The sequence below is a fragment of the Halyomorpha halys genome, unplaced genomic scaffold, assembly GCF_000696795.3.
Source record: "Halyomorpha halys isolate HHAL.00 unplaced genomic scaffold, Hhal_1.1 Scaffold1355.1, whole genome shotgun sequence".
In the NCBI taxonomy this organism is placed as follows: domain Eukaryota; kingdom Metazoa; phylum Arthropoda; class Insecta; order Hemiptera; family Pentatomidae; genus Halyomorpha; species Halyomorpha halys.
The window spans coordinates 247,795-273,662 of NW_027105728.1; the positions used below are offsets into that span (position 1 = coordinate 247,795).

The 25,868-nt window shown below is 32.7% G+C and overlaps 1 protein-coding gene across 1 annotated transcript in view; it reads right to left on the bottom strand.

The window, feature by feature from the left end:
- Positions 1-25,630, bottom strand: part of DCX-EMAP (Doublecortin-domain-containing echinoderm-microtubule-associated protein) — a 149,857-nt gene extending 124,227 nt beyond the window's left edge. The window contains exons 1-2 of the mRNA XM_014434359.2: positions 25,527-25,630; positions 2,570-2,784 (exon numbers count right to left, since the gene is read on the bottom strand). Coding sequence (XP_014289845.1) covers positions 2,570-2,782 — 213 coding nt within the window. The 5' untranslated portion in view covers positions 2,783-2,784; positions 25,527-25,630. The remainder of the gene's footprint in view (positions 1-2,569; positions 2,785-25,526) is intronic.
- Between the last annotated feature and the right edge of the window lie 238 nt (positions 25,631-25,868).

Here is a 25,868-nt window from a genome sequence, read left to right on the forward strand (position 1 = left end):
CTCAATTATATCAGTCTTACTCATCACCCAAGTATGCGCCAAAATAAAAATTATTGAAGTTGCTTAGTTAATTTATAAAAATGGACAAAGAGAAAATTAAAAATCTAAAATCCATGTTATTTAGAAAATACTAGAATACTACAATAATATTAGAATAGTAATAATATAATACAACAATGATAATGTGGGAGTGGGTAGTTAAGTGGTAAGGCACTGTACTGGCTCCAAGGACCCGGATTCAAATCCAGTTGTGTTAGACAATTGTTTTATTTTTCACTCTAGCCGTGAGTCAGCCATATGGATTCGGGTGCCCTCCGGGGTCCACCCAGCCTCATAAAGTGGGTACCCTTAATTGAGTAAAAATCTAGCAGTCGAGCGTGATTCTGACCAAACCATGTCCTTGCTGGTCCTGATTGGTCCAGTAACAATGTACTTCCTGTACCCCTGACCTTTCATGGGTTGTAGCGTTACAGATTTAATTTTCATTTATTTTTTCCTACGATAATGATAAATAAAGATGTTTGATAATAAATGATAAAGACTTGTGGAATTTATGAAAAACTCTACCACAAGAAGTATTAGAGGTGAAGGTGTCTGCCAGCACTCAAATTAAAGGTAGCTTAATGTGCTATAAAGTAGTTTATTACACGTATCTTCGTTGTAGTTTCCATTATATTTGTTAAAATTAATTGATTTGGAAAAAGTTTCAAGAAAAAATTTTTACTTCTTGAATTCTTTATTAAATTGGATGTTTCGGACTAAAGTACTGTTGCTAGACCGAAGGTTGTGCTAGAGTGATTTGGCCAGAATCACGTCCAACTCCCAGATTTTTACCCAATTGTACCCTTAATACCCCAGTTCATGACGCTGGGTGGACCCCGTAAGGCTCTCAAACCCACAGGGCTGACTCACGTCTACAGTGAAATAGAATAATTATCATCCACAGCAGGATTTGTACTCAGGTCCTTGGAGTTACTCATTCCTACAGATTTTATTAATAAACATAATTAAATAAATTATTATTTAATAAGATCTTTATTATTTTTTAAAAACAGATGATAAAGTTATGAAAAAAACATAATGGACGAAATAATGATTTGTTATGAATTGGAAAAACATGTTCAATCGAAATTTGATATAAAACTGTGATTTAATAACAACATTTGCTGATTTTTTTAAAAGTGAAAAAATATAAACATGCATTGCGGAAAGTCTAAAAATTGTACTATATAAATGCAGGTTAAAGATGAGCTAGTTTTAGCGCGAAACATCTACTTTAATAAATAAATGAAAAAATAAGTTTGAATTTCAATAAATAAGTTTGAATCATGAATAAATATGAAAAAATAAGTTTGAATCATGAATTTGTCTTTGAAATATTATGATGGATGTAGAATTATAACACTTAAAATATTTAATTGAAATTTATTTTTGGGAAAACTAGTTCTATAATATACATCATGGAAATTGAGGATGGAGGTCCTTGAATATTTATCTGTATATATAAGTAAAGGCGTTTTATCCATCATCAGATTCTATGCAAATGCATGCATGAATCAGTTTCTAGATATTCATACATAGAAATCGTTTAATTAAAATGTCAATCCTTCATTTCACAAAGATCTCCTTCTGGTATATTTTCTAGTTATAAACTAATTACACAATGATTACTTGAGCTTCTGATTAAATAGGAGGGGATGAATTATAAATTATACAAACACAGAAATATAATAAAATAAAATATTATTATAACAAGAAATATTTAAAAAGCAAAGAATTCTAACTTGCCTTGGATTCAAAACACTCAACAATCAATGACATACATTCCCAACCTGGAATATAACCCTCAGTTAACCTCCTCAAAGATATTCGATGTTGTGTTTTCGTACATTTTGTTTTAATTTTGGCATTTTTTTTTTATGCATATTCATATCAGAATGATTGAAATTCTGCTTTACAGAAAAATGTTCTGATCATGTGGTTGTTTAAGTGCTACTAAAGAGGTAATTATGGGATATCGTGTTAAGATTGCATTAATAACCGTTGTGTAAAAGAAAAGAAAGAGTCTTTTCTGCCTTTGTCTCGTTTCTAATTAGAATTCTACAATTCCGTGGAAGAGGATTTAAATATTCAAGGACATTTTTTCTTGCAAAGACTCCATCGTGCCTTAAAAGGGATAATTATAAGGGATAAAATTTAATAAAATTTAAGGGATAAAATACCTACTTCTTAAAATTAATAATGTAGTAAAAAGTGATTTAATTAAATGTAATAACTGTTTACGAAGAATTGATAATGTTGAATGTAATAGATAGTAATGTTTATTAAAATTTTTTCGTTGCATGATAGGTTAAGTAGTGTGTTTTATGCGATATTGATTCAGTTTTAAAACGAGCTGCCAGTGTTATTTGCATTATCCTTTAAAAATTTAGTGTTATACTATTATGAAATTAAAAGTAATAAGATTGTTAGTCATGTGTTATCAGTGGTACATACAAAATACATGTATATATTTAAATATTTGATTCGTCATTGTTTAGGAATAATATCGAGAGAGATAAATAGATACCTGGGCTTCCTCATCGTCAGTATCGCGGTGCTGGTTAGGAGCCTGCTGAGCGGTCTGTTGTGGTTGATGGTCTGGCTGGCCCGTGGGCGGGGCTGGGGGCGGAGCATCCCCACCACTGGCTGGCACTGCCCCTTCGGCTGGAGTCCCATCCCCTCCCCTCGAGGGCGGGCGGGAAGCCGAAGTCTCCGCGGCTGCTTCTGGTGCGCTCAGCATCCCTGCAAGATGAATTTAATATTGCTATATTTTCTATTGTTTACGAGCGCTACAATGTTAAATTGATTGGTTGTGTTAGACTATTGGAGTTGAGATGTACTATCTCTTATATGTACTTATGCTATTTTGTCATTTCTACATACAGAAGAATATCTGTGTATGCAGCTTCTGGTGTGAACCATAAATCGGTTCCTATGATAATTATGATCAACTTGATGATATGAATTGTACCATTAGAACCAATATTCGAGCAAAAGTAACTTTAATGCCAATTCGGTTTGCTCCATTGTTTTTTTTTTCCACTTGTATTTTTATATAATTGCACCCTTTCTTACTTTTCCACTATACGCGGAATATATAGTAAGGGGGAGTATTGCTGTCCTACAAAAATTTAAAATCCCTGTTTTCAGTTACACATTTTAAGGTCCAAATAACTATTAATCATAATAATTAAAGTCATAACCCCAAGATTCAATACCGATACCACCAATCACTTTTTTCTACCCCCAATGTGGTCATCCCTAACTGGATGTCATACTATCACTGGGATGGTTATCCAACAGTTAACCAACCGATTCTAACAAGAGTGAGAGTATATTTTACACTGGATGGAGCCACAGCGTAATAAAAGTCAACCTTTCTAAGCCGGCTTCGAACTAGCGGCGCTGTAGACCTGAAGTTGCTAAGGTTACGCGTCAACCCTTCTAACGTTCTCCGTCAATCGCAGTCTACACATATCTACCCAATGCCTCCCGCCCAAACCGAAACCCAACAGATCAGTCGTGATGCAATCTTCCCACCTACTTTTCGTTTTACTCCTGTTTCGGTTACGTTTCGGTTCAGAGATTAATACGGGATAATAAGAAATACTAATAAGGATAATAATAAGGAATAAGTTCATTGCTAAACCTTAAAACCTTACAAGCCCAGATTATTCTTCCGGATCTTACCACGTGCAGTTCACACAATTATGGCATAACTAATATTAAATCTCGCAAAACAGGCTTCGTGTCGTTGACGTACGTGGATAAACTAGCTCAAAAAAAGAAAGTTTAACGAAACTGAAATATCGTATTTAGGAGACGTTAAGCCTAAGATGCCTATGACAATTTATCGCTTTAATCGACTTACTGAAAGTGTTGCTTTATATCATTGATTTTGTATTTATTTTTTTTTTACTGATTTCTCGAAAATGATATTGATGGTTGCGATTGAACTCGCTATATCAAGGTTCAATTAAGTAATATTTTATATCAGTTATGTTTTTATCCTCATTGAAATAATCTGATAAGGCTGATTTTTCAAAATAGCAAAGATTTAAAAAAAATTTTTTTTTACTTTTTAAATGATTGACCATCCCTCATTGCTAGTAGATATGTAAATGAATAAGTGTGATCAAGGAAGAATTTAACTAGGAGAAAAAAAAATTGTCTCATGTTAAAAACAAATTTTCTAAAATAATAGTTTTAACTAAAATTTAAAATAATAATCAATATTTAAAATATATAAAATAGAAATTGTTGAATAATGCGTACATTGAATTAAACTATATAAATATATATTTTTCAAAGACAATCAGAAAGTCAGTTTTTATTTTACTTATCCGATACATGAAAAGATGAATTTATACAACAAGTAGGATGTTAAGTGAAAGTTTTATTGGGTCATTTCATATTAAATGTTCGTTTTTAAATGAACTTTTGTTGTTTGCTTTGTTTATGTTTACAAATTATAATAAGTCGTTATCAACCCTATCATTATTTATAATATTTACTATCAATCTAGTTGATTGCAAATTGTTTAGTATGCCATTAAATGAAACCATGTAAACACTTGATTTTCGAGTCATTTTTTTAATGAATTTAACATGGCCAGACTGCAAGAGACATTACCACGGCGCCAGCGAAGGGAGTTGTTACGAACAAACTATTCGCCGGTTCTTTGAAAACATTTTGGCCGGTGATACAGATTTTGATAACCAATCCAGAGAAAGACCTCAACCAGCAATCGATGACGACGAACTTAGGCTTACGGTTGAATATAAGAAAGTCGTTGAATATTAGTGCGTCTACAGTTTTCGAAACTTAAAGACCATCAGTAAAATTTAAAAAGTTAGGTCTATGCTATCTCATGACCTTAATAAGCGGTATCAGCTGAAGCGTTATTTCACATGCGTTTTTCTGTTGACTAAGAAAAAAACAAGCCTTTTCTCGAAAGGATAAGTGTGATGAAAAGTGTATTGTATACAACAACAGGCGTCGGTGGTTAAATGGACGAAACCAACCTTGCCAAATTTGCATCCAAAAACACTGGTTTCTGGGAGGTGGTAAATGGCAGAAATAATTCATTTCTCCTTTTTACCATAAGATGCAACTATCACATCCACAACATACTGCAGTGATATTGACATGGATCAAAAACATGTCGTAAGCCGCCTTCATTGGTTCATCGTAATGGATCTATACTCTTACAGGATAAGGCCGGACTTCACGTTTCACGATAGACAGTAAAGAAACTAAAGGACCTGTGTTATGAAGTCTTACCACAGCTACCTTATTCGCAAGACGCATCACCAACAGCTTTCCATCTGCATAGAAATTTGGACTATTTTTAAGGTAACATTTTGGAAATATTATTTAACAGAAATGCAAAAAAAAACTCAATGAAATAAAATAAAATTTATTTGATTAGACTTATTAAGTAAATAAGAAGTACGACCAAAATAGGTGCTAAGTTCTTGAATTTTTAAATTGTAGCTAATTTAATTTTACCTTATAATTTAATAATAATTAAATTCAATTTCATTTTTCCTCCATTAGAAGTCAATTATTCATTTTGATAAATCCATAAATGTCATTGTTTTGTTATTAACTTTACTTTTATCAAGAATTATTCTTTTATCTATTTTTTGTTTTATTTATAACATGGTATGCAGTAATATAAATAAAGATTCATTATTATAATGTAGTTTTGTATGAGAATATACCTCCCAAAATCAATTGTTTTTTTTATTATTCATTTAATGTAATTTACAACTGTACAAAATTATACAATAGGTAAATATGTAGTATGTTTCATATACACTTGAAAATCTTGGGAAGGAACCACCCATTGGTGGTAGTTCAAACATTAATTTAAATTAGAAGGTCCCGTGGCCATCTTCTTTTCAGACGCCTCGGAGGATTATCAGGGATTGTTAAGGATGAAAGATTAAGAATTAATGGGTTAGGATGGTTAAGGAGTTTGGAATGAAAAGACGCATATCTGTTTTGGGACCAATCTGCAACGAATGGGATGTTAAGGTCTTTGTGAATGAGTTTATTTGTGACGTAATAAGGAGCATCTAAGATTTTACGTAGGATTTTGGATTGTAAGGATTGGATGCGGGAAGAATTTGATGGTTTGATGGAGCCCCAGAGCTCAATTCCATATGTCCAAATAGGTCTGATTAAATCAATTGCTAAAAAAAAAAATTGTACCTTCTTCATTAACCATGTAAGGACCACCAGACCGATCTGGTATTAAATAAATAAATAAATAAAAAATAATAATTAAAAGATTTGAAAAAAGAAAAATCACGTCACCTATATCACAAAATGTATGCGTTTAAGTAAACATAATGTACACTTGTATACCTTTAAAATCGATTATGGAATCCTTATTTGGAATTTCGAAAAATGTACTTGTCAATTACGATAATTAATTTTTTATTCATTCTTTTCTTATATTAAAGATAATTAAATATTTTTACCACTATATAGAAACCAAACATTTTAAAATTTCATTTTAACGTTTATTAAGTACTTTTAGTGAAGTATGGTAAAAGTGTATAGTAATGTAAATGTTTACTCTTTTGAATAAAGGCGGGAATATAATAGCTGCCCCCTAGTGTCGCCCCTAAGTACTAAGCAGTAAGTTACAAGGCACGGCACTAGAGAGCAGCATGCCATAAAGTTCTCGATTTTTTTTTAGAATAGTGGACATTTCTTCATCTTCAAAAGCTTAAAATTTTTATGAGTTCAATTCAAAAGCCCTAAATTCCCCTATAATTACGACGTTCTTTTGTTAGAGATTGGAGCGATAAATCCTTGTTTCGCTTGTTTAGGTATAGAGCCCTCCTTAAAAATTGATTTAATTATAAACAATTAGTGAACCCGAAGGTTCGTTGACGAAACAAGCAATCACTGTGTACATACCTTCATCAGTGACGCACGTCTAAACCCAAATAAACTAGATCAGGCTTGACGCAATCTAGTTGCGTCTCCCACCTAAAATAAAATAATGCAAAAAAAAAAACTTATATATTTCAAAAATAAATTCGATTATTAAAAAAAAATTACCTTGACGCCCCACAAACAGAAATCTATTAAATCAGAGTTAACTCAATCCTTCCATCTATTTTCGGTTTAACCCTTGGAAGTTTACCCGCCGGTTTAGTATGTATTAATATTTTTAGGATCCGTTAATTACTAAGCCCTACAACTTTACACGCCAATATTATACGCCACCTGAATTATATTTGTATTAAATTTATATTTAATTAAATTTATTTGTTAAATAAAAATTAGATTTGTAATTCTAAACACGTGTGACATATTTATCTGACGATGGTACAAGAACCAGAAAGAAAAAAAGGTAGTCATATCACCACAATTTTGTGATTACTTTAATGAAAATTATGTATAATTACTAGTTTTAATTGATGAGTTTGCCAAGTACAGGTAGGGTGAATAAAAAATGTCGGCTGTTTCAAAACGTAAAAAAAAAAATAATTTTTCATTAGGGGCTCTATATCTTTAAAACTACCAACAACACTGAAAAACCTAAGAGAACATTATTTTCTAAAATAGACCTAATAGAGCTATTTACGTTCAATAGTTCTCGAGATATATGTTTTTAAAAAGCAACATTTCAAGAAAATATATTGAAAGATTAGTAGTTACGGAGGATATTTTGAAATATCTATATCTCAAAAACCAATCTACGTACAAATGTCTATTAACACTCAAATTAAAGCTAATTTAATGCACCATTAAGTAGTGCCTTACGTTTATCTTCGTAGGAATTGTAGTTTTCATGATATTTGCTAAAATAAATTGAGTTATACTTCGATTTATGAAAACATATACCTCAGAAACCATTCGACGTACAGATGTTTGCCAGCACTCAAATTAAAACTAGTTAAATTGACTATAAACTAGTTTATAACGTTTATCTTTTTAGGAGTAGTTTTTTTTTTTATGACATATTACAAAATAAATTCACAAAATGTTAATTTCTAGTTTTTCAGATAAAATGTTTGATTTCTGAAAAATATATCTTTGGAACCATAAATTTTTAACATGTTCACATATGAATATGAATTTTGCTCATGAAAATTTGTCCGAACAACTATAAATCAATTTATTTAAAGAAATATCATGAAAAATACTAAGCCTACGAAGACAAACGTCATAAACTGCTTTATAGTCCATTAACCGAGCTATTAATCCATTAATATTAGCCAAGATATTAGTTTATTAATTTGAGTTCTAATAGACATCTGTACGTCGAATAGTTTTGCAGATATAGATTTCTCAAAATTAATTCACTTACTACTGAAGTAAGATGATTATGTACTGATCTTTCAGTACATTGTTTTTTAAAAAGCTATGTCTCGAATACTATTGAACGTAAATAGCTCCATTAGGGCTCATATTTGAGCTAATTTGCTCTACTTTAAATAATCTCCTCTAAGGTTTTCCAGTGTTGTTGATAGTTTTAAAGATATAGAGCTCAGAATGAAAAATTAAATTTTTTAATGTTTTGAAACAGCCACCATATTTTATTTCCCCTATCTATACTTGGCAGATTCATTAATTTTGACTAGTAATTATAAATAGGTTTTCATTAAAGTAATCAAAAATTGGGGTAAAATAATTGCCTTTTTTCTCCTCTTTGGCCCTTGTACTACGAGTACTTCTCGCTTCGTGTCCTACGGCTCCTGAGCCCGCACAACACTTGAGTGTATGAGGTTATGTTTAACTTTGCGCCGTTTAGTGCTGCAGAAAGCCATAAAAAATCAGTTTTTCGAAATTAATGAATCTTAAACTGGACTTTGTATTTTTAGTAAATTTTTTATTATCATAATTGTTTTTTTGTTTTTTTTAAATAATGCCTAAAACATGATAAATAAATATTTGTAATTTTTGGTTTACAACTAATCGCGGATTTTTTAAAAGTAGATGTTCAAAGTAGAAAAGAATCAAGTCTTTTGAGTTTTTTTTTTTTTAACAATCCATTTTTGAGCTGTTTCACTTCCGCTGCTGGTGAACAATAAGTAAATCTGTCACTGTAATTTGTTTATATGAAAAGTTTTGGGTAAAAAAAAAATTCTTAATTGCCTCATTGATTCAGACTTGTGTTTTTCTTAGATAATAATTTTCATTATTCTCACTACCATTTTTTTTTTTTTACTTTCAGAGAAATATTATTTATTTCCACCTTTCCCTGCCTTTTGAGCAATACAGGTGTACAGTAGCAGCTCGATGATATACATGTGTCCGTAGGATAGAACTATTGCTAATGGATGAATTTTCAATTTTTACAATACAATTCACGATTTCAGGCAGAAAGATTCAGTCGTTTGCACCTCTTCCGTCTGCACGCCTTCCAGAAGCTGGTCCTCTACTATGACGAAGAAGTGGGTTAGCGCAACAATAGTTCTTCAACCTTATACAGATTCTTTGTAAAATTGGTAGTTTTCGTCGGTTCTTCTTGTCCTTGGAGACATCCCCAATACAAAAAGAGTTGGCTGCAATTTGTTTTATTTTTTTTTTATATGACCCTCTTCCTGGTCATTTGTGGCATACTAGGGGGGGGGAGAGGTCATCAACAGGATACTATACTATCCTATCCTACTATATCTATCCTAACCATGGTCGGGGGAAGTTAAGTTAATTTATCAAAAATAAACAGATGTGATCCGGCGCAGCTGCAGTTCTGAGGTTGAAAAGACCTATGCCTCAACTCCCTCACCAACAGACGACCCTAGAGTTGGAGTGTCAATTTCTTTACAACAGTTTAAAAAAACAGAACTTTAGAGTTATAAGCAATTAAGGTAATGCAAATATATCTCTGCATAAAAATAGAAATAAACAAAATTGAAAAAATATAAATATAAACGATCATTTACATTGGAGACTGATAATTTAAATTTTATATATGTTTCCATTTCATTATAAATGAATATATTTATACTCTTGTCTGAATGAATCACTATCACAAGCACTAGAATTATTCAACAAGGTGTGAATCAAGTATTGACAATGAAGGCTCTAATTCGTAGACTATAATCTAATAACAGTAACTGTTACTAAAGATAGGAATATTTTTTGGTGTTAGGGATTCATTCAGATTGGTTCTATACTGAATATTATTTAGCAAATAGTGTAGCCTATAATCTTTGTAAATTAGACAAATAAAGAGGTTTTCGGATATGTTAAATTTGCATAAGGTATAATCATTCAGTAGTTTAGAGAGAGAGAGAGAGAAAGAAATACTTTATTCATTCATGCTGCCCAAATACATCGGGTTGCTACATTACACAGCATACTGATCAATCCGTGACTGGGCATATATAAATTACATATTTTTATATGATATAATATAATAGAAAGATGTGTTAGAATAATATATAAAGAAAACTAACTACAAGTTTTTCAATTTATTCCTTTTTTTTTTTTATTTCCCTTCTATTTCACAACCCCTATTTCATTTGATCAAAAAATTTCCCTATATAACAAATATTAAAATATTTAAAATAATAAAGTAATAGATAAAACAACAAATAAGATATGCGATTCATGCATGCCATCCCTCCTCTGGATAAACTACCCCACTCATTAATTATATAAAATTGGTTATTTAATGTGATTTTAATGATATACATACAAAAGATTTTCTGTGCCGAAAATGCAATGTAATTAAAAGGGATAGCTGCTCTTTTAGTTATGGCAGGATGTCGGAATGAACTCAGGACTTTCATCACAATTTTAATGTTACTGAATATTGGATATCTTTCTGGTATAATTGTTTCAAAGTAAATAATATTAAACTTTCAAATAATCTACGGTCAAGTTAGGATATAATTCTTTTTTCACTTCTTAAGAAATACAAATATATTAAAAATTTTACAAAATTACTAAAATTTAATTTTCACAGTAATATTAAAAAATACTCTTGTATTTGAGAGCCCATGAAGATTGGACCATGTCCTGGCAGTGCTCCTTCGATCAATGTAAAAAAGGCGACCAGGAAACTAGGGCAAGGGCGGCCGTTTACCGCGGCTGGACTTCCGCTCCAGTTGCGTGAAGTGGCCCCCCTCCCTCGAATAATTGAGATTGTGTCGGACCCTTCGTAATTAATATTGAACTCGGGGCGTTTGAGCGATGATGCGTACATTCTCACGAAAAAATAATTCTCAGTTTAATAACTTTTGTTAAAGCCCAAAAGTTCATTTTCACATAAAGAAAAGTGGAGGAATATATAGGAAGTGGACAACAAGAAGAGACGGAAAATATCGAAAATAAATGGGAAACAATAAAGAGAGCTGTTCAAAGGGCTGTTAAAGAAATCATACAAGAAGAGAGGAATAAAAACAGCCCCTACTTTGACCAGGATTGCCTAAATTCTGTGAATGAAAAGAAAAAGTGTGTTCCTAACAAATAACAATATATAAAACGGAGGGGAAGAACCAATAAACTATGCAGAGGTAAAAAGAGGGGGAAAAAGAAAGAAGATCTAAAGGAAACAATAGATGATTTCGATGGTAACTTCGGCATTCAAACAGGAGGAATCATTATTACTTACCTAATAATTTGTAGACTGGATAATGGACAGTTTATCTGAAAAGCCTTCCAAAATATAAGAATAAACAAAGTGAAAAGTACTTGTGGTTTACCTTTTATAATAAATAAATAAATAATAAAATTGTACACACTTTGTCCAAGGTTAAATTAAGGATACTGTCCTATGTTATACCAGTTACTATCGTTTTGGGTTCTAACGATTTTAAATACGGTTTGGGACAATCTAAGGTAAAATGGAGGTGCCAGAGTTCTTCCCACCTCTCCGAACACAAGCTAGAAAAAATGATATCTTTACCTCTTTATGAGTAATTATAATTTTATTTCTTAATATTTATTTACTTATATTACTATTTACTCACTAAATTATATTATTGAATGATCCTAAATGCAGAGTCCTAATACAAGAATTATCTTAAGCCTTTGATATCATGAAGTCAGAACAGTCTGAGACAAGGAGATAGGCTCTCACCAGTGCTGTTCAACTTTGTATTTTTAAAGAAAATTTATGAAGAACATCAAGAAAACATGATGGGGTGCACGTCGGAATGAAACATAAAATCCTAGTGTACGCGGACTACATTGTGGTCCTAGGAAGTAACCAAGATGACATAGAAAGACTCGCAAAGACCTTAATAAGAGAAGCAGAGGTGATCGGTTTTTAAGTAAATTAAAATAAAACAAAGTATAAGTCGAAAAATCCACTCTAACTAGAGGGTTTGCGTGGATGGAATTTTATTTCTGTGGCGGTCTCACGAAATGAAAAGTTTGACACCAAACCGTGGTTAGAAGGAACACATAAAAAAATAAATTGAAAAAAAGTTAGTTAAACCAACATCATATCATGCGTTTTGTACTCAATATGAAAAGAAATAAGGATGCTATGTATTTAGATAAAGACAATTCATGTCTTGTTAAGAAAGAAACGATTAATAATGATAATAACAATAAAATTAATCTTCCCTTTATATCTTGACTTATTTACATCTGCAACATAATTTAGTAGTATGAATAACGCAAGGCTCAACATTGTTGATGTAGAAACAATAAATCATTTAAGGCTTAAGACCTCAGTTAGATATTTATTCCAGACGATCCCTAAATGGATTTAAATCCAACGCTGATATATGCTGTGCTCACGCGTCGCATACGAGTAAACGAGGGCAATTGATGCAACATGTCGTTTTATTTTTACTTCATTATTCATTTATGTATCTATGCTAATAAATACGTCGGCATAATTAGAACGCTTCGTGAGAGTGACTTATGTTAATGTAAACAAACACCTGTCCCAACGTAGTACTTTTGGAATTCCCAACTCAACCGACCTATTTATACGGCTCAGAATCTGATAAACGTCGGACTTGTGAGTGAGTGATCGTTTGGAATAATGGTTGGCTCAGAAATCGATTCAAAGTAATCATTTTAAAATCACACCCAACCTTTGAAATTAAAATTCATATATAGTATAATATATATATATATATACTATATATAGTATAATTCAGTTATAAAACCATTTTTTGCACAAATGAGAAAAATCGCAAGAACGTTTTTGGCAAACGTGAACAAGTCAAATTACATAAACTTAAAAAAAAAAGTTATTCAATATATTTGCAAAATCTTTTTTGATTTTATGAATCTCATATTAGTCTTATTTATATTATTTATTTTTTGCACCACCATTTACAAAATACCGGCATTTTTTAACAATATCTGTAGAAATGATATGGTCTGTATACAAAAACAACGTAAGTTAAAAACCATATGTTTTGAAAAGTGTTATAAAACAAATTTGTTTTCTGAAATAAAAAAAAAAAAAATCCACAAATAAGTTGAAATGTTTTTCAGTAAACAAAGTTATAATTCTCTTTTTTATTAGACGAAGTAAATTATTTCAAAATATTTAATTTTTTTTAAACTAATATCTAATAATTTAATGAATGGTACTGTTCTAAACACGTTCCAGTATGAAGAAGAAAGTTGCAAAGGTCAAAGTTATCACTACAATCACAATCAGACAAATTGCCTGTACATATTTCTTTTTCGTTATCCATTATATACGTGTTTTATTGCGTAAAAAAAAAATAATAAAACTGAAATAAATATCCGAACAGACAAGCGCTTAAACTTTGAATAAAATTCTGTTTAAAATGTTTTTTGTTTACGTTTTCACCGTTATACGACGCAACTGAATCTGGAATCATCTCTGTTCGGTAAAAATTGAAATTTAATTTATTTAGAAATAAAGACTAAGAATCAATAATATTCTGTAATATACAAATGAGGATTTTTCATCATTCAGTTACTGGTGATTGTTTGCGAAAAGACGAATTTTCGTCATGCGGACGAACATACAATATGCATACAACATACATACACTATACAATGCATTGTAATCCAGTAAAAATAACTTACAGTTTTGCTCTACCTAGAGGTAAATGTAACTTAACATCTTACAATAGATTTTTGACTTAATCTGTTTGAAAAGTATGGTGGTAAATAGCTCACCATTTCCTGGAGGCCTATTGTCCTGATATGGAACATGTTTTAAAATGGGCGCCATATTTTTTTCTTTATTAACGATAATTCCTAGACCGTTACAAGAAGCTGAAACAATAATATAAACTACTTTACAGTTAATTTAACGATCTTCAATTTGAGCCCTAATAAAATTCTTTATATTCAATGATTCCCGAGATATATTTTTTCAAACTCCTTTCTTTTTAGTATCGAGAAAACATTTATATTATAGTAGAAACTAATTTTGAAAAGCCTGTTCTCCATCCTGGATTCCTATCACATAATCCCAGATCACCAATTTGGATTCCAAATATCTTACTCCATTATCCACCAATGATATCGGGTGGTTGATGTCTCGTCTTCATTGGAGCGCGGAATGTACTGCTCGAGAGTCTTTCTTGAAGTACAACAAGTTTTTGATCAATTCTGGCACCCAGGACTGCTATACAAGATCCGTATAACGTATCCGTTCTTAACTCTCTGACAGATTATTTCAAGTAAATCACAACAGCGCTTATTCATCCATCAGTCTGCTGGTGTACCTCAGGGTAGTATCCTTGGTCTTATTCTTTATACAGTTTACAAAACTGACATCCCAACCCATCCTAACACTATCCTCACCTCATACACCGGTGACACTGTTAGTGAATAACGGCACATCCATTGAATCCTGAACCCTCCAATCCCACATAACCACATTTGAAGAATGGTGGTGGATTAAAATACATTCCAATAAATCCCATCTATTCACATTTACGTTTCATCGTAAACCAATACCTTTTCTACAATATCCTTGAAAATATGGACAAACGACTTACTTGGAATCCTCATACAAGGCAGAGAAGAAAGGGGACTGCTCGTTAATTCAGATTATTACAACACTTACTTGACAAACGGTCTAAACTTCCGACTAATTATAAAAACACATTTATATGACTAATTAAGGCTTTTCTGGACTTACAGAGTTCAGCTTGGGGGCTCTCTAAATCACCAAATTCGTCCCGTATCTAATCCATACGATCTAAAATCTCTAATGCTCCTTAAATTGTCACAAATCAAGTCATCAAGAATTAATTGTTTCTACAACATTAAATTGTTGCCGATTTGGCTTGAACCAGATACCTTTCATGATCCCTACCACCCAAGCCCACTCGTTTCAAACCTTGCTTTTCCTTCATCATCTGACAATCATCCTAGTCGTCTGAAATGAAGATGGCCTTGAGATCTTCTACTCTATAGCACGTGTCACCACGTTTCAAGCACGGTCTACCAATGTGTCGAACAAACCAGGAGCTCTAAGATTTATTTAAGAAACTAGAAGTTGTCCAGTTTGTGAGGCTCAGTAAATTGAGGTGGGTCACTGTGAGGTGGGCAGATTGTTCTCAGGATGGCTGAGAATAATCTGCCAAGGAAAATAGTGACAGAGATACTACATGGAACAAGACGCAGATGAAGATCTGTGTGACTGGTAATACCAGGACCGTGATGGGAGTGAGGAACTGAATGGCAGCCGCACAAGATCGCAATAATTGGTGGAGGCTGGTGCAGGAGGCAAGAACTCAATTGTAGTGCAATAAAAAAAAATTATTGCAGATTTGTCCACCCGTTCAAATTGAGACTTAGTAAATACTTGTCCGTGATATTGAGTTATCGAATCTTTCTGAATATATGATTCGTTTTCAATGAACGTTATATATGTTCATAAACAGAGAAAAAATAATAAAAATACCAAATATTAATCATATTTCACCAAACAATGTGACAACTTATTAATAATCAACTTGTTTGAAAAACAAATTTGGTGTTTACAAAATTGAACTTAACGAATTAGGGCAAACTTAAATTTCGTTAAATGTAGGATAAAGTATTTTATAATGATTATTTTTCTAATAATAAAACAAACTGTTGTTCCTTAAAGAAATGGTGCTTTAAAAAGTTGATGTCGTAAAACTTTGAACTTACAAAAGTTTTATTTGGGCTTAAATTTGAGTTAATTTTCTCTGCTTTAAAAAGGGCTTTAATATTTTTTTGGTTAGATAAGTATTGTTTTTGTACTGCTTGAAACTAAGTTCTAATAAAAAACGGACTGTAAGACATTGGCGCCACCTATGAGACAAAACTGGAAGGAAGGAGTTCATTGAGTGTTTAAGAGATCGCGTGGTTTCGTCCCAGGTTGCAAAGGCCACTGAACGAGAGACCTCCTTTCAGGCGCCCATAGTTATACCGATAGGAGTCTTAACTGCATTCGTCCGGTAAATATAACTTCACAGCTTTACGGTTCTTTCCTGCATAATTATGATAATTTTTATAATTGGAAATCGCTATCTGTACGTTTTGCAACTCAAGTTATTTCTGTTTTCAGACTGGAATAGTTGCAACGACTTGAAGAAATTCAATAAACTGAAGGATTATAATGTAATACATATTAATGATATCTAAGGATAATATATTTTATAAAGAAATCATTTAAATAAGAATTAGAAAAAAAATCATAAAACTATTAACTATTAAAAGTAGAGATCAAACGTTAAAAAATGAAAATTAGAATTATCTAAGGTGTATAAAATCAATCAATCAGAGAGTCTTAGGTTTTCTTGTGTTGTTCCTACTTTTTGAGATATAGAGCTCCGAATGAAAAATTAGTTTTCCCGTGGCCATCTTCTTTTCAGACACCTCGGAGGATTATCAGGGATAGCTAAGAATGAAAGATTAATAATTAATGGATTAGGATGGAGTTTGGAATGAAAAGACGCATATCTGTTTTGGGTCAAATCTGCAACGAATGGGATGTTAAGGTCTTTGTGAATGAGTTTATTTGTAACGTAATAAGGAGCATCAAGGATTTTAAGTAGGATTTTGGATTGTAAGGATTGGATGCGGGAAGAATTTGATGGTTTGGTGGAGCCCCAGAGCTCAACTCCATATGTCCAAATTGGTCTGATTATTGTAGTGTATCCTAATTTTTTGTAGTGAATGGGAAGTTTAGAGCCTTTGTCAAGTAAGTGTTGTAGCAATCGGAATCTACGAGCAGTTTCTTGTCGTTTCAGTCTTTTGTGTGGATTCCAAGTAAGTCTCTTGTCAAGATGGAGTCCTAAGTATCGAATCTGTTCAACAGGCGTTAGTGGAATATTTAGAAAGGATACTGTAGGACAGGAGGGCAGAGGTTTACGACGGAGAGTAAAGGTGATCTGATGGGATTTGTCAGGATTTATTTTGATTCTCCAGTTTTTACACCATTCTTCAATAGATGTTATGTGTGTCTGTGATGCATTAGTTGGGTCGTTGTTTACAGACAGTATACATGTGTCATCAGCGTATGTTGTTAGGACTGTGTTAGGGTCGGTTGGGATGTCAGCTGTATAAACCGTATAAAGAATTGGACCTAAGATACTACCTTGAGGAACACCGGCGGACTGAGAAAAGAGAGATGAGTAGCCTCAATCTTAACATTGCACTTAAATTTCTTTATTTATAAATGTTTATTACTTTCGACGTTATTACATGGCGTACCACTGATCTCCCACAAACCTACAAGCTATTGTTTACGATTATTTCAAAATGTTATTTACTCAAAATCGTAAAAGGATCGATAACATATTAAATGGACAGGTTTCATCAGGACTTACATTAAAATAAAAATAAGGGATTTATTTTTTATATTTATAACAACATTACGCCTTCAAGAGTACCTCAAAGATAGTAAAAATTATGTAATGATTAAATTTTAGTTTTAAAGTTCGAAAAAAACAAAACAATTTGAGCAATACGTCCTGATATTTATTTTGAAACTATCCAGAATTATGAAATGATATATAAAAGGCAGTAAGCGACTATAAGAAGAAAAAAATCTATAATCTGATTTCCTTCATAAGATACGAAATCCAATTATTAAAAACTCTACTGAACGCAAAATTTAAAGAGGAACAGACTGACCACAAAAACTCAGTAAGCAGGTAGCGTGTAAATTAACGTTGATGGTTTGTCTTGGGGTCGATAGTTCTCAACACTATCTCCTCCCGTATTGCCATTAGTCTCATCTCAATATTATTTTAATAACATGTAACTTCGTTTGTTTTAATGCTAACCAAGTGTTTTGGTCCATTTTTATTTTTTACATATAAGAAATGTATTTTGCTAATTTGTAATTATTTCAACTGAAAACATGGATACGATGAGGAGACAGAATTTCGCATCACGTTTTTTTTTGTACATAACTAAATTAACAGCTTATTATGTAACTTAACACAATTTATATGAGCTTAAAGCTTGATTTACAAGAAAGTGTTTTACTTAGGCGCTTGAAACTCCCTTCTTCATGATCTAACGATCCTATTTCTATTTTCTAAGAACATTTTAACCTGAAATTATTTCCAGACACAGTGTAAATATTAATAAGCTTCTATTCAGATTATTTTTCAAAAATTTAAAGTAACCATTCAAATAAAATGTTTTCCATTTCGATTTCTTAAAGATATATACAAGGAACAAGTTCAAAACAATAATAAATTTGACCGAATAACAAATCTTTCATGTTATTATTCTATTTTAACCCTGTTAGTCATTAGAAAAACCAAGAAGTTTTCACTGGAAGATTATTGATTGACCGTGTGTGAAGATGAAAGGAATATGGTCCGGGTGCGGTCAAGAAAAACTCAAATAGTAGAAATATACTAATTTAATGAGCCAACGTTTTTTTAATGAGCCAACGTTAGTTTTGACTGCCGTCAAAATAGCCCTGAAGAAGCCCTGCAACGTGGGGCGAAACGTTGGCTCATTAAATTAGTATATTTCTACTATTTGAGTTTTTCTTGACCGCACCCGGACCATATTCCTTTCAAGAAGTTTTCACACTTTTTTTTTTCTTATCCTCCTTTCTATAATCCAAAAAACATATACAAGCAATAACTTATAAACAAAAGCATGATGTCCTCTTGTTGCCACGGTGGCATTTTAAGTTAAATACGCCAGGTTCACTGAAGGCGTTTCACAATCGCACAGAGTCCAGGGATGATATAGAATGGGGAGGGACCATTATGCTGGTGGTGAATACGGCTTCAGATTGCAGAGTCTGAAACCCTTTACTCGGTGGGGGCGTCGACCAAGAGAGCAGTGCCTTGCCACCAGGTCTTGCAAGTCTTGGTAAGTTTTCACAATTTTTTTTTTTTTTAAAGTAAAAGATAACTGGTGCCAAAACCTGGGAACTTTAGATACCGGATTAATTTTCAGTCTAAAAGAAAAAATATTTTTGTCATTCTTCTCTTCGAATTATGGCCAGTAACCAAACAGTGAGAGCAGCAATTCTCAACCTGGAAGGTCTGAACCAAAACGACCATCCTCAAGCTACATTAAACCAAACTTTATCAGCAGGAAACCCTCCTCCGGAAGAAATTCAGCCACTACCGGAAGTCTCTTTAGCGCAAGCTCATGCCATAACGCTAGAATGGATTAAGCTCCGTACGGCAACCGCCCTGGACCTGAGGAATCATTTTTTAAAAGGAGGCGATCGCCTAATGGGGCGAATAGAAGCGAAGATATCGGAGGATCTACTGGACAGCGAGGATGCAAAAGCACTGAAAGCAGCGGTGGTCTGCCGCGCAAAAAGATTCATTAAATAAGATTCAGGCAGATAAAGGAGGGTCATCAAAGAAAGATTAAAGAAGGCATTTGGAGAAGGACGGTGGACATATTCATGATGATCAGAACAACGAAAAAACTGAGACAGTCTAGTGGGCAGTATGCCGCAGAACTCCTATATATAAATAAGTAGATGCAGTAGGTGTAGATGTAGTGAACATAGCTAATAAAGTGAGTGAGAGAGAAAGAATAAGTAAAGAGAGGAAAGAAAGTAGAAAAGAATAAAAAGCATTTAATTTAAATATCAAATACCTTTTATTCTCTTCTTGTTATTGTTTTGCCTTTTATGTTTGTTATCTTTAATTTTTATATTTAATATTTGTTATATTTAATATTTCCACGAATTTACGTTGTTTACGAGATTTGCATATGATTTACCAGATCACAAACCATGCTAAACCTGACTCCTCTACTACCCATATTTAGTCACCAATTTTTTTTTTTTTTTTTTTAATATTTACGTATAGCTATTTACAACTGTACATTATAATACATTTAGTAATCTGATCTAAGTTTAATTGGAGTGTTACAGGCGTGTAGAGAAAATACCCATTGGTAGCACTCTAATAACATTTTACATTAGCTGGTCTCGTGGCCATCTTCTTTTCAGGCGCCTCGGAGGATCGTCAGGAATGGAAGAGGATGCAAGATTAGAAACTAGGGGGTTTGAGTGGTTAGAAAGTTTATAATGGAAGGAGTGATATCTGGTTTGGGCTAGATCGGTTACATAGGGACCATTAAGGTCTTTATGTATGATTTTATTTGTGACAAAGTAAGGAGCATTGAGGATTTTACGAAGGATTTTGGATTGTAAGGATTGAATACGAGAGGAATTCGAATGTTTAGTGGAGGCCCAAAGCTCAACTCCATATGTCCAGATTGGCCTTAGTAACAAATTTAAAACAATGTTCTCGACTTTAACAAATTTAGCACGCTGAACACATTTAGCGTAGGTTCCGTCAATAATAATCTTATTTTTGAATATTTTAAAACTGTTTTAACAACGATTTGTAAATAATTTCCTATTTATACGTCTTATAGCACAAAGACATAAATAATTCTTAGTGACTAACTAAACTTAGATATAACTTATTCTTGTAGAATTAGAACATCTATCAGGTTTGTGGAGGAGAAATAAAATATAAAAGAAGTTAATCAAGTGTTCTAATGTGGGAATTAATAACAGCAATTAGATGTAGTGAATATAGCTAATAAAGTGAGTGAGAGAGAAAGAATAAGTAAAGAGAGGAAAGAAAGTAGAAAAGAATAAAAAGCATTTAATTAAAATATCATATACCTTTTATTCTCTTCTTTTTTTTTGTTTTACCTATTATGGGTGTTATCTTGTTATTTATCTTAGCCCTAAAAAACATGAATTCTGGCCGAAACACAGGCACTAATAAATAATAAGTTATTACTTGGTTCATGTTGATAGCTTTGGCGACTTTTTTGAAAAGCCTTGATGAAGGTCTATAAAGTGGGACAAAACGTCGGAAAATAAATAATTGTTAACTATTTTCATTTCTCTTTTGACCGCACCCCTGACCATCTTCTTCATAATTTGAAATTATACGGTAAATTATTTATATATAAAATAAATTTTTACTTATTTGTGTTTTTCACTGATCAGACCCTCAACCTTCTATATTATATGTATATTATTATATACAGTTTCAAAACTCTTATAATATTACACTCTGTATTTTTCTCAATACTAATAATATACCCATATAATCTGTAATCTTTTTATGTTTCTTATTATTCTGTACTTCCATTTAATTATTAACTTATTTTTGTTCGAAGGCCTAAAATTCCAGCCGAAACGTTGGCACTAATAAATAAGTTATTAGTTATTTGTGTTCTTCACTGACCGGACCCCCAATTATCTTCTCCTCATATAAATATATGATCCACGGTCAACATCTTCTCATCAGTATTAATATTTAAGTTCCGAGCGGGTTTCTTCTTTCCTTTTCATCCTATTAAATTTTATTCTCTAATAAGAAAAAAATATTACATTCGTAATAAGGTTTACTAAATCAGATATTATTACATCAATAAGGCTGGTTTTTACAAGATTTTAATTCAGTCTAACTAACCTGATTCATTATATCCCTATTAGCAAATAGTTAATGGTCGATTTTTGAGCTCATAAACAACCCTTGAGGTTTCGGTGAAAGTTAATTGGTGTCGTGGCTAGAGTTTCTGTTAATTGTGCCTTAGCCCTTGATGAGAGAATTTTTTTTTTTTAAATTCTTATTTATAATATTTTTGTGACATAGCCTGACTGAGGCGGCGGAGGCCGATCTAGATGGTAGCGATAACCCTGCAGCGGTCAGGATCTGGGTGAAGGACTCACGCTAAAGTTATTAATAATCTTGGCTTTGGTTCGGGAGGAACTTCTTGGCCATGATGGTAGTGCGCGAGGAGCAGGTTCGATCATAGATCAAGAAAATCTAAATTAAAGAAAGAAAACGTTAATTCAGTTCTTTAAGAATGTTGTCAGTAAGAAAAATCTTAACGATTAAATATATGTATATTTTTGGGGTGCTGAATCCGTATCAACATTTTTTTTTCTTATAATAATAAAACTAAGCATTTTGGAAAGATCATTTGATAAACCCACATTATATGAAAATAACAAATAATTTTCGTCCTGGATAGCCAGATAATGTACGCTTAAAGATGTAATTTTTTTTTTTGTTCTCAGAGAAAAGTGCAAAAACCATACCTTTCCTCGGACAGTTAGTTTGACTTGACCATGCCCGTAATGTACCAGCTAATGACAGGTCAATCTTTGTTTTTAAATATTACGAGTTTGGTGCCAACAACTGTTACAAAATTGGCACCAGTTGCAAACTAAGCGTTAAGCTTTAAGGAAAACAAATTTTTAGGTGCAAATTAAAATTTAAAAAATGAAAAGAAAAAAACACTATAAATTACAGATAAAAAAACTAACGGATGCACGTCGGAATGATAAAATAACATAAAATCGTAGAAACATTGCGGTCTTAGAAAGTGATCAAGATGACATTTAAAAACTCTCAAAAAATCTAATAAGAGAACCAAAGGAAAGTATATTATTAGAAGGTGAAAAATCCACCCTAAAAACATGATCTGCTTGGATGGCAAATCGCTTCCGCTAATACCTCGGCCCCACAATAACCTCAATAAATGATGAACAGACTGAGATAGACCAGTGTACATAGAGTAAACAGAGCCTTCTTCTCTCTGTCAAGAATACACAAATCCCTATAAATCTGACGTTAAAGGTGTACAATTCCATGATTAAGTGGAGCTTATATTATTATCGTTGGGGATCCCAACATCTAAAATTCCGCTTTCTCTTTTCTTAGATCTATAAGGAGGATATTTGGTTTTTTTTTTTTTCATAACCCCTATTACTGAATTTCATTTATGGTTTTTAGTATGAATATATATTCTGGTCCTGCACTGTTTCCATCTTCTGTAGTGGCCTACATTTTAAGGAGTTTTTGACTTGTATTTTTGTTGTAGTGGGCGTTCTTCGAATTTTATAATGTGCTGGGGCACACATAAGTTTTGAAATTTAAACTAAACCTAAAAAAAAAAGAAAAAAAACTTATTCCCTAAATTTGTGTGCTGGCACGTCGTTTCTGAGTTTTATCAGGTTCGTTGCCAACGCACCGGAGGGGGCGCTGGTGTAAGGGTCCTGATCAGTGGATTTCTTTGGTGCTGTAGGGAGTCAAAAAACTTTATGTGGCTGCGTTGGATGAACTCAGGCACAGTGAGTAGTTCGAAGAGCTCGTGTAGTCGATCCGTCTTCATCTTCTTCAGCGATGTTGGCCGCACAATCTTCCGCAACACTGTATCCTGGAAGCGTTGTTGATGGCGCTGTGTCCCTTCTCTAAGATGGGTGAAGGAGCACCATATAGAAGTGCTGGTCTCAAAATGCTTTTATAAATTTGGAGTTTGAGCCTTAGTGAGAGTACTGGTGATGATAAAATGTGGTGTAACCGGTATGATCTGAGATGGACACGTTTGGTCTTCATGTAGCAATGACCTGACAGTGTCATGTGGCGATCCAATTTAATGCCCAGATAAACTATAGAGTTTGAAGGCCTTTGTATGGAGTTGGCCGCTTGGAGCGTGCGCGGTAGTCTGGTTTTCTTCCCTTTCTGTAGTGCGAACACTACGCAATCTGTTTTTTCCCTTCTCAACATTCAGGTAAGGAGGATAATTGGCTTCTTATTATAGCAATATATTACGTATACTATAATTGCTTAAAGTGGGAAGAAAAAACTTTAAGATAATTGAATCGAGCAATACTTAAAAAGAGCATGAAATTGAAAAACGGCGTGAAATATAGCTCTTATATACAGCTGCAGAGAAACAGATACCCTATGTTAGAGCTGTTAACTGTTACAGGTACCCTAAAAAGCAGAATCCAAAGATTTGAACGGAAAATACTCAGTTCAATTACTGGAGTGATTTGGGATTAGATCTTAAACACATGGAGGAGAAGAACCAACAGTGAACAACTTGCAGAGACAGATCAGTCAATATGAAAGCAGTTTAAGATGTGCGGTACATGTGGCTTGGAGCAATCTATCAGGATGCCTCTACTTAATAGTGAATGCCAGTATAGGAGGTAGTCTCGTAGTCTCTCACGTGGGAGGCCAAAAACCAGATGGATAGACAGAATCGACAAAGATGCGAAAGAGCTGCATGCAGCAAACTGGAAAGCAGTAGCTCAAGATACTTAGGCGTGAAGAAGGCTGGTAAGAGCGGCCTAAGATCTGCAGGGTCTGTAGAGCCAACAGAAAAAAAATCAATATAATCTGTAATTACCAAAATAAAGAAAGAGAAAAACATTGTTTGAATTCAAATTAAACTGAAACATTTTGAAAAATACTTAAATATTAATGTAAATGTTAATTATTAAGGAGTTGAATGAATAAAACAAAAAACTTAAGTAATAAATTTTTTAAAAAAGTGAATCAATGAAACTGTGATTGTTTACGTGAGTGTTTATGTGAGTGGATTTTTTACTTATTCTATGAAAGTTAATGAAAATATCATTCACTTTATTTTAATGGCTCTGTAAAACTGAATAAATTTACAACTTGCTGCCGTTGAAGGATGGCATGTAATAGTATATATATATATTTTCTCACAGTGATATAAAATCTAGAAAATTAAAATGCTATGATTTAAATCGTCAGGTTAATTCATAATACAGAGGTTACAGGAGTAATTGGAACCAAAAAGAAATTTATTTCAATCTAGGTGAATGCTAAATTTTTTACATTAGCTACATAAACTTGGGCTATTGATCTTAGTTTATTCATGTTCCTTGACAAAACAAAGAGAAACAACAAATATTTCTATAGATCATATTATATCATTGCTAAATATTTCATTTAATTCGGATACAACATTCCCAACAATTCATGAAATAGTTGAAAAAGATAAATACAACATATAATTTTTTTTACGAAAAACCCTTTGTTGACTGGTGTAATAAATGTAAGTGCGTGAATAAAAAATCTCTGATTGAAAATCAGAGTTGTTGATGAAGTGTATCCCATGAGGATAACAGTCAGTGTTATAAAGATTGCAGAAATGAGTTAGTGAGAAAGAAAAAGGAAATTTTAAAAAAGACAAAAAAAAAAAATGCATTGCAAACTGTTAAAAAATATAACAAAAAGATAAATATTAGTGCATTGTGTTCTGATCCATGTGTGAAATGAAAACTATACCCGAGGAGATGTAGTCATCGTCTGAGAAAGAAGAGACGAAAGCTGGAAGCAATTGGAAAGGCACTGGGGAGGTACTGCTACTGCTGCTGGAAGAATGCGAAGACCAGATGCTGGAACACAGGATGGCACATTGGTAATCCGTGGATGGATAAGCAATCCTTGTTACAGTTCACAGTCGATTATTTATAAAAATATTTAAATTTAGGAATATTATTAAAACCATAACAATCTGCTGGCACTGGATCCCTCAGGTCCATGAAGTAATATTTTATTCCTCTTTTCCCTTGATCGCCAGGTTTGAAGAACTTTCCATACATTTATCCAAAAAATAGTGGTATGACC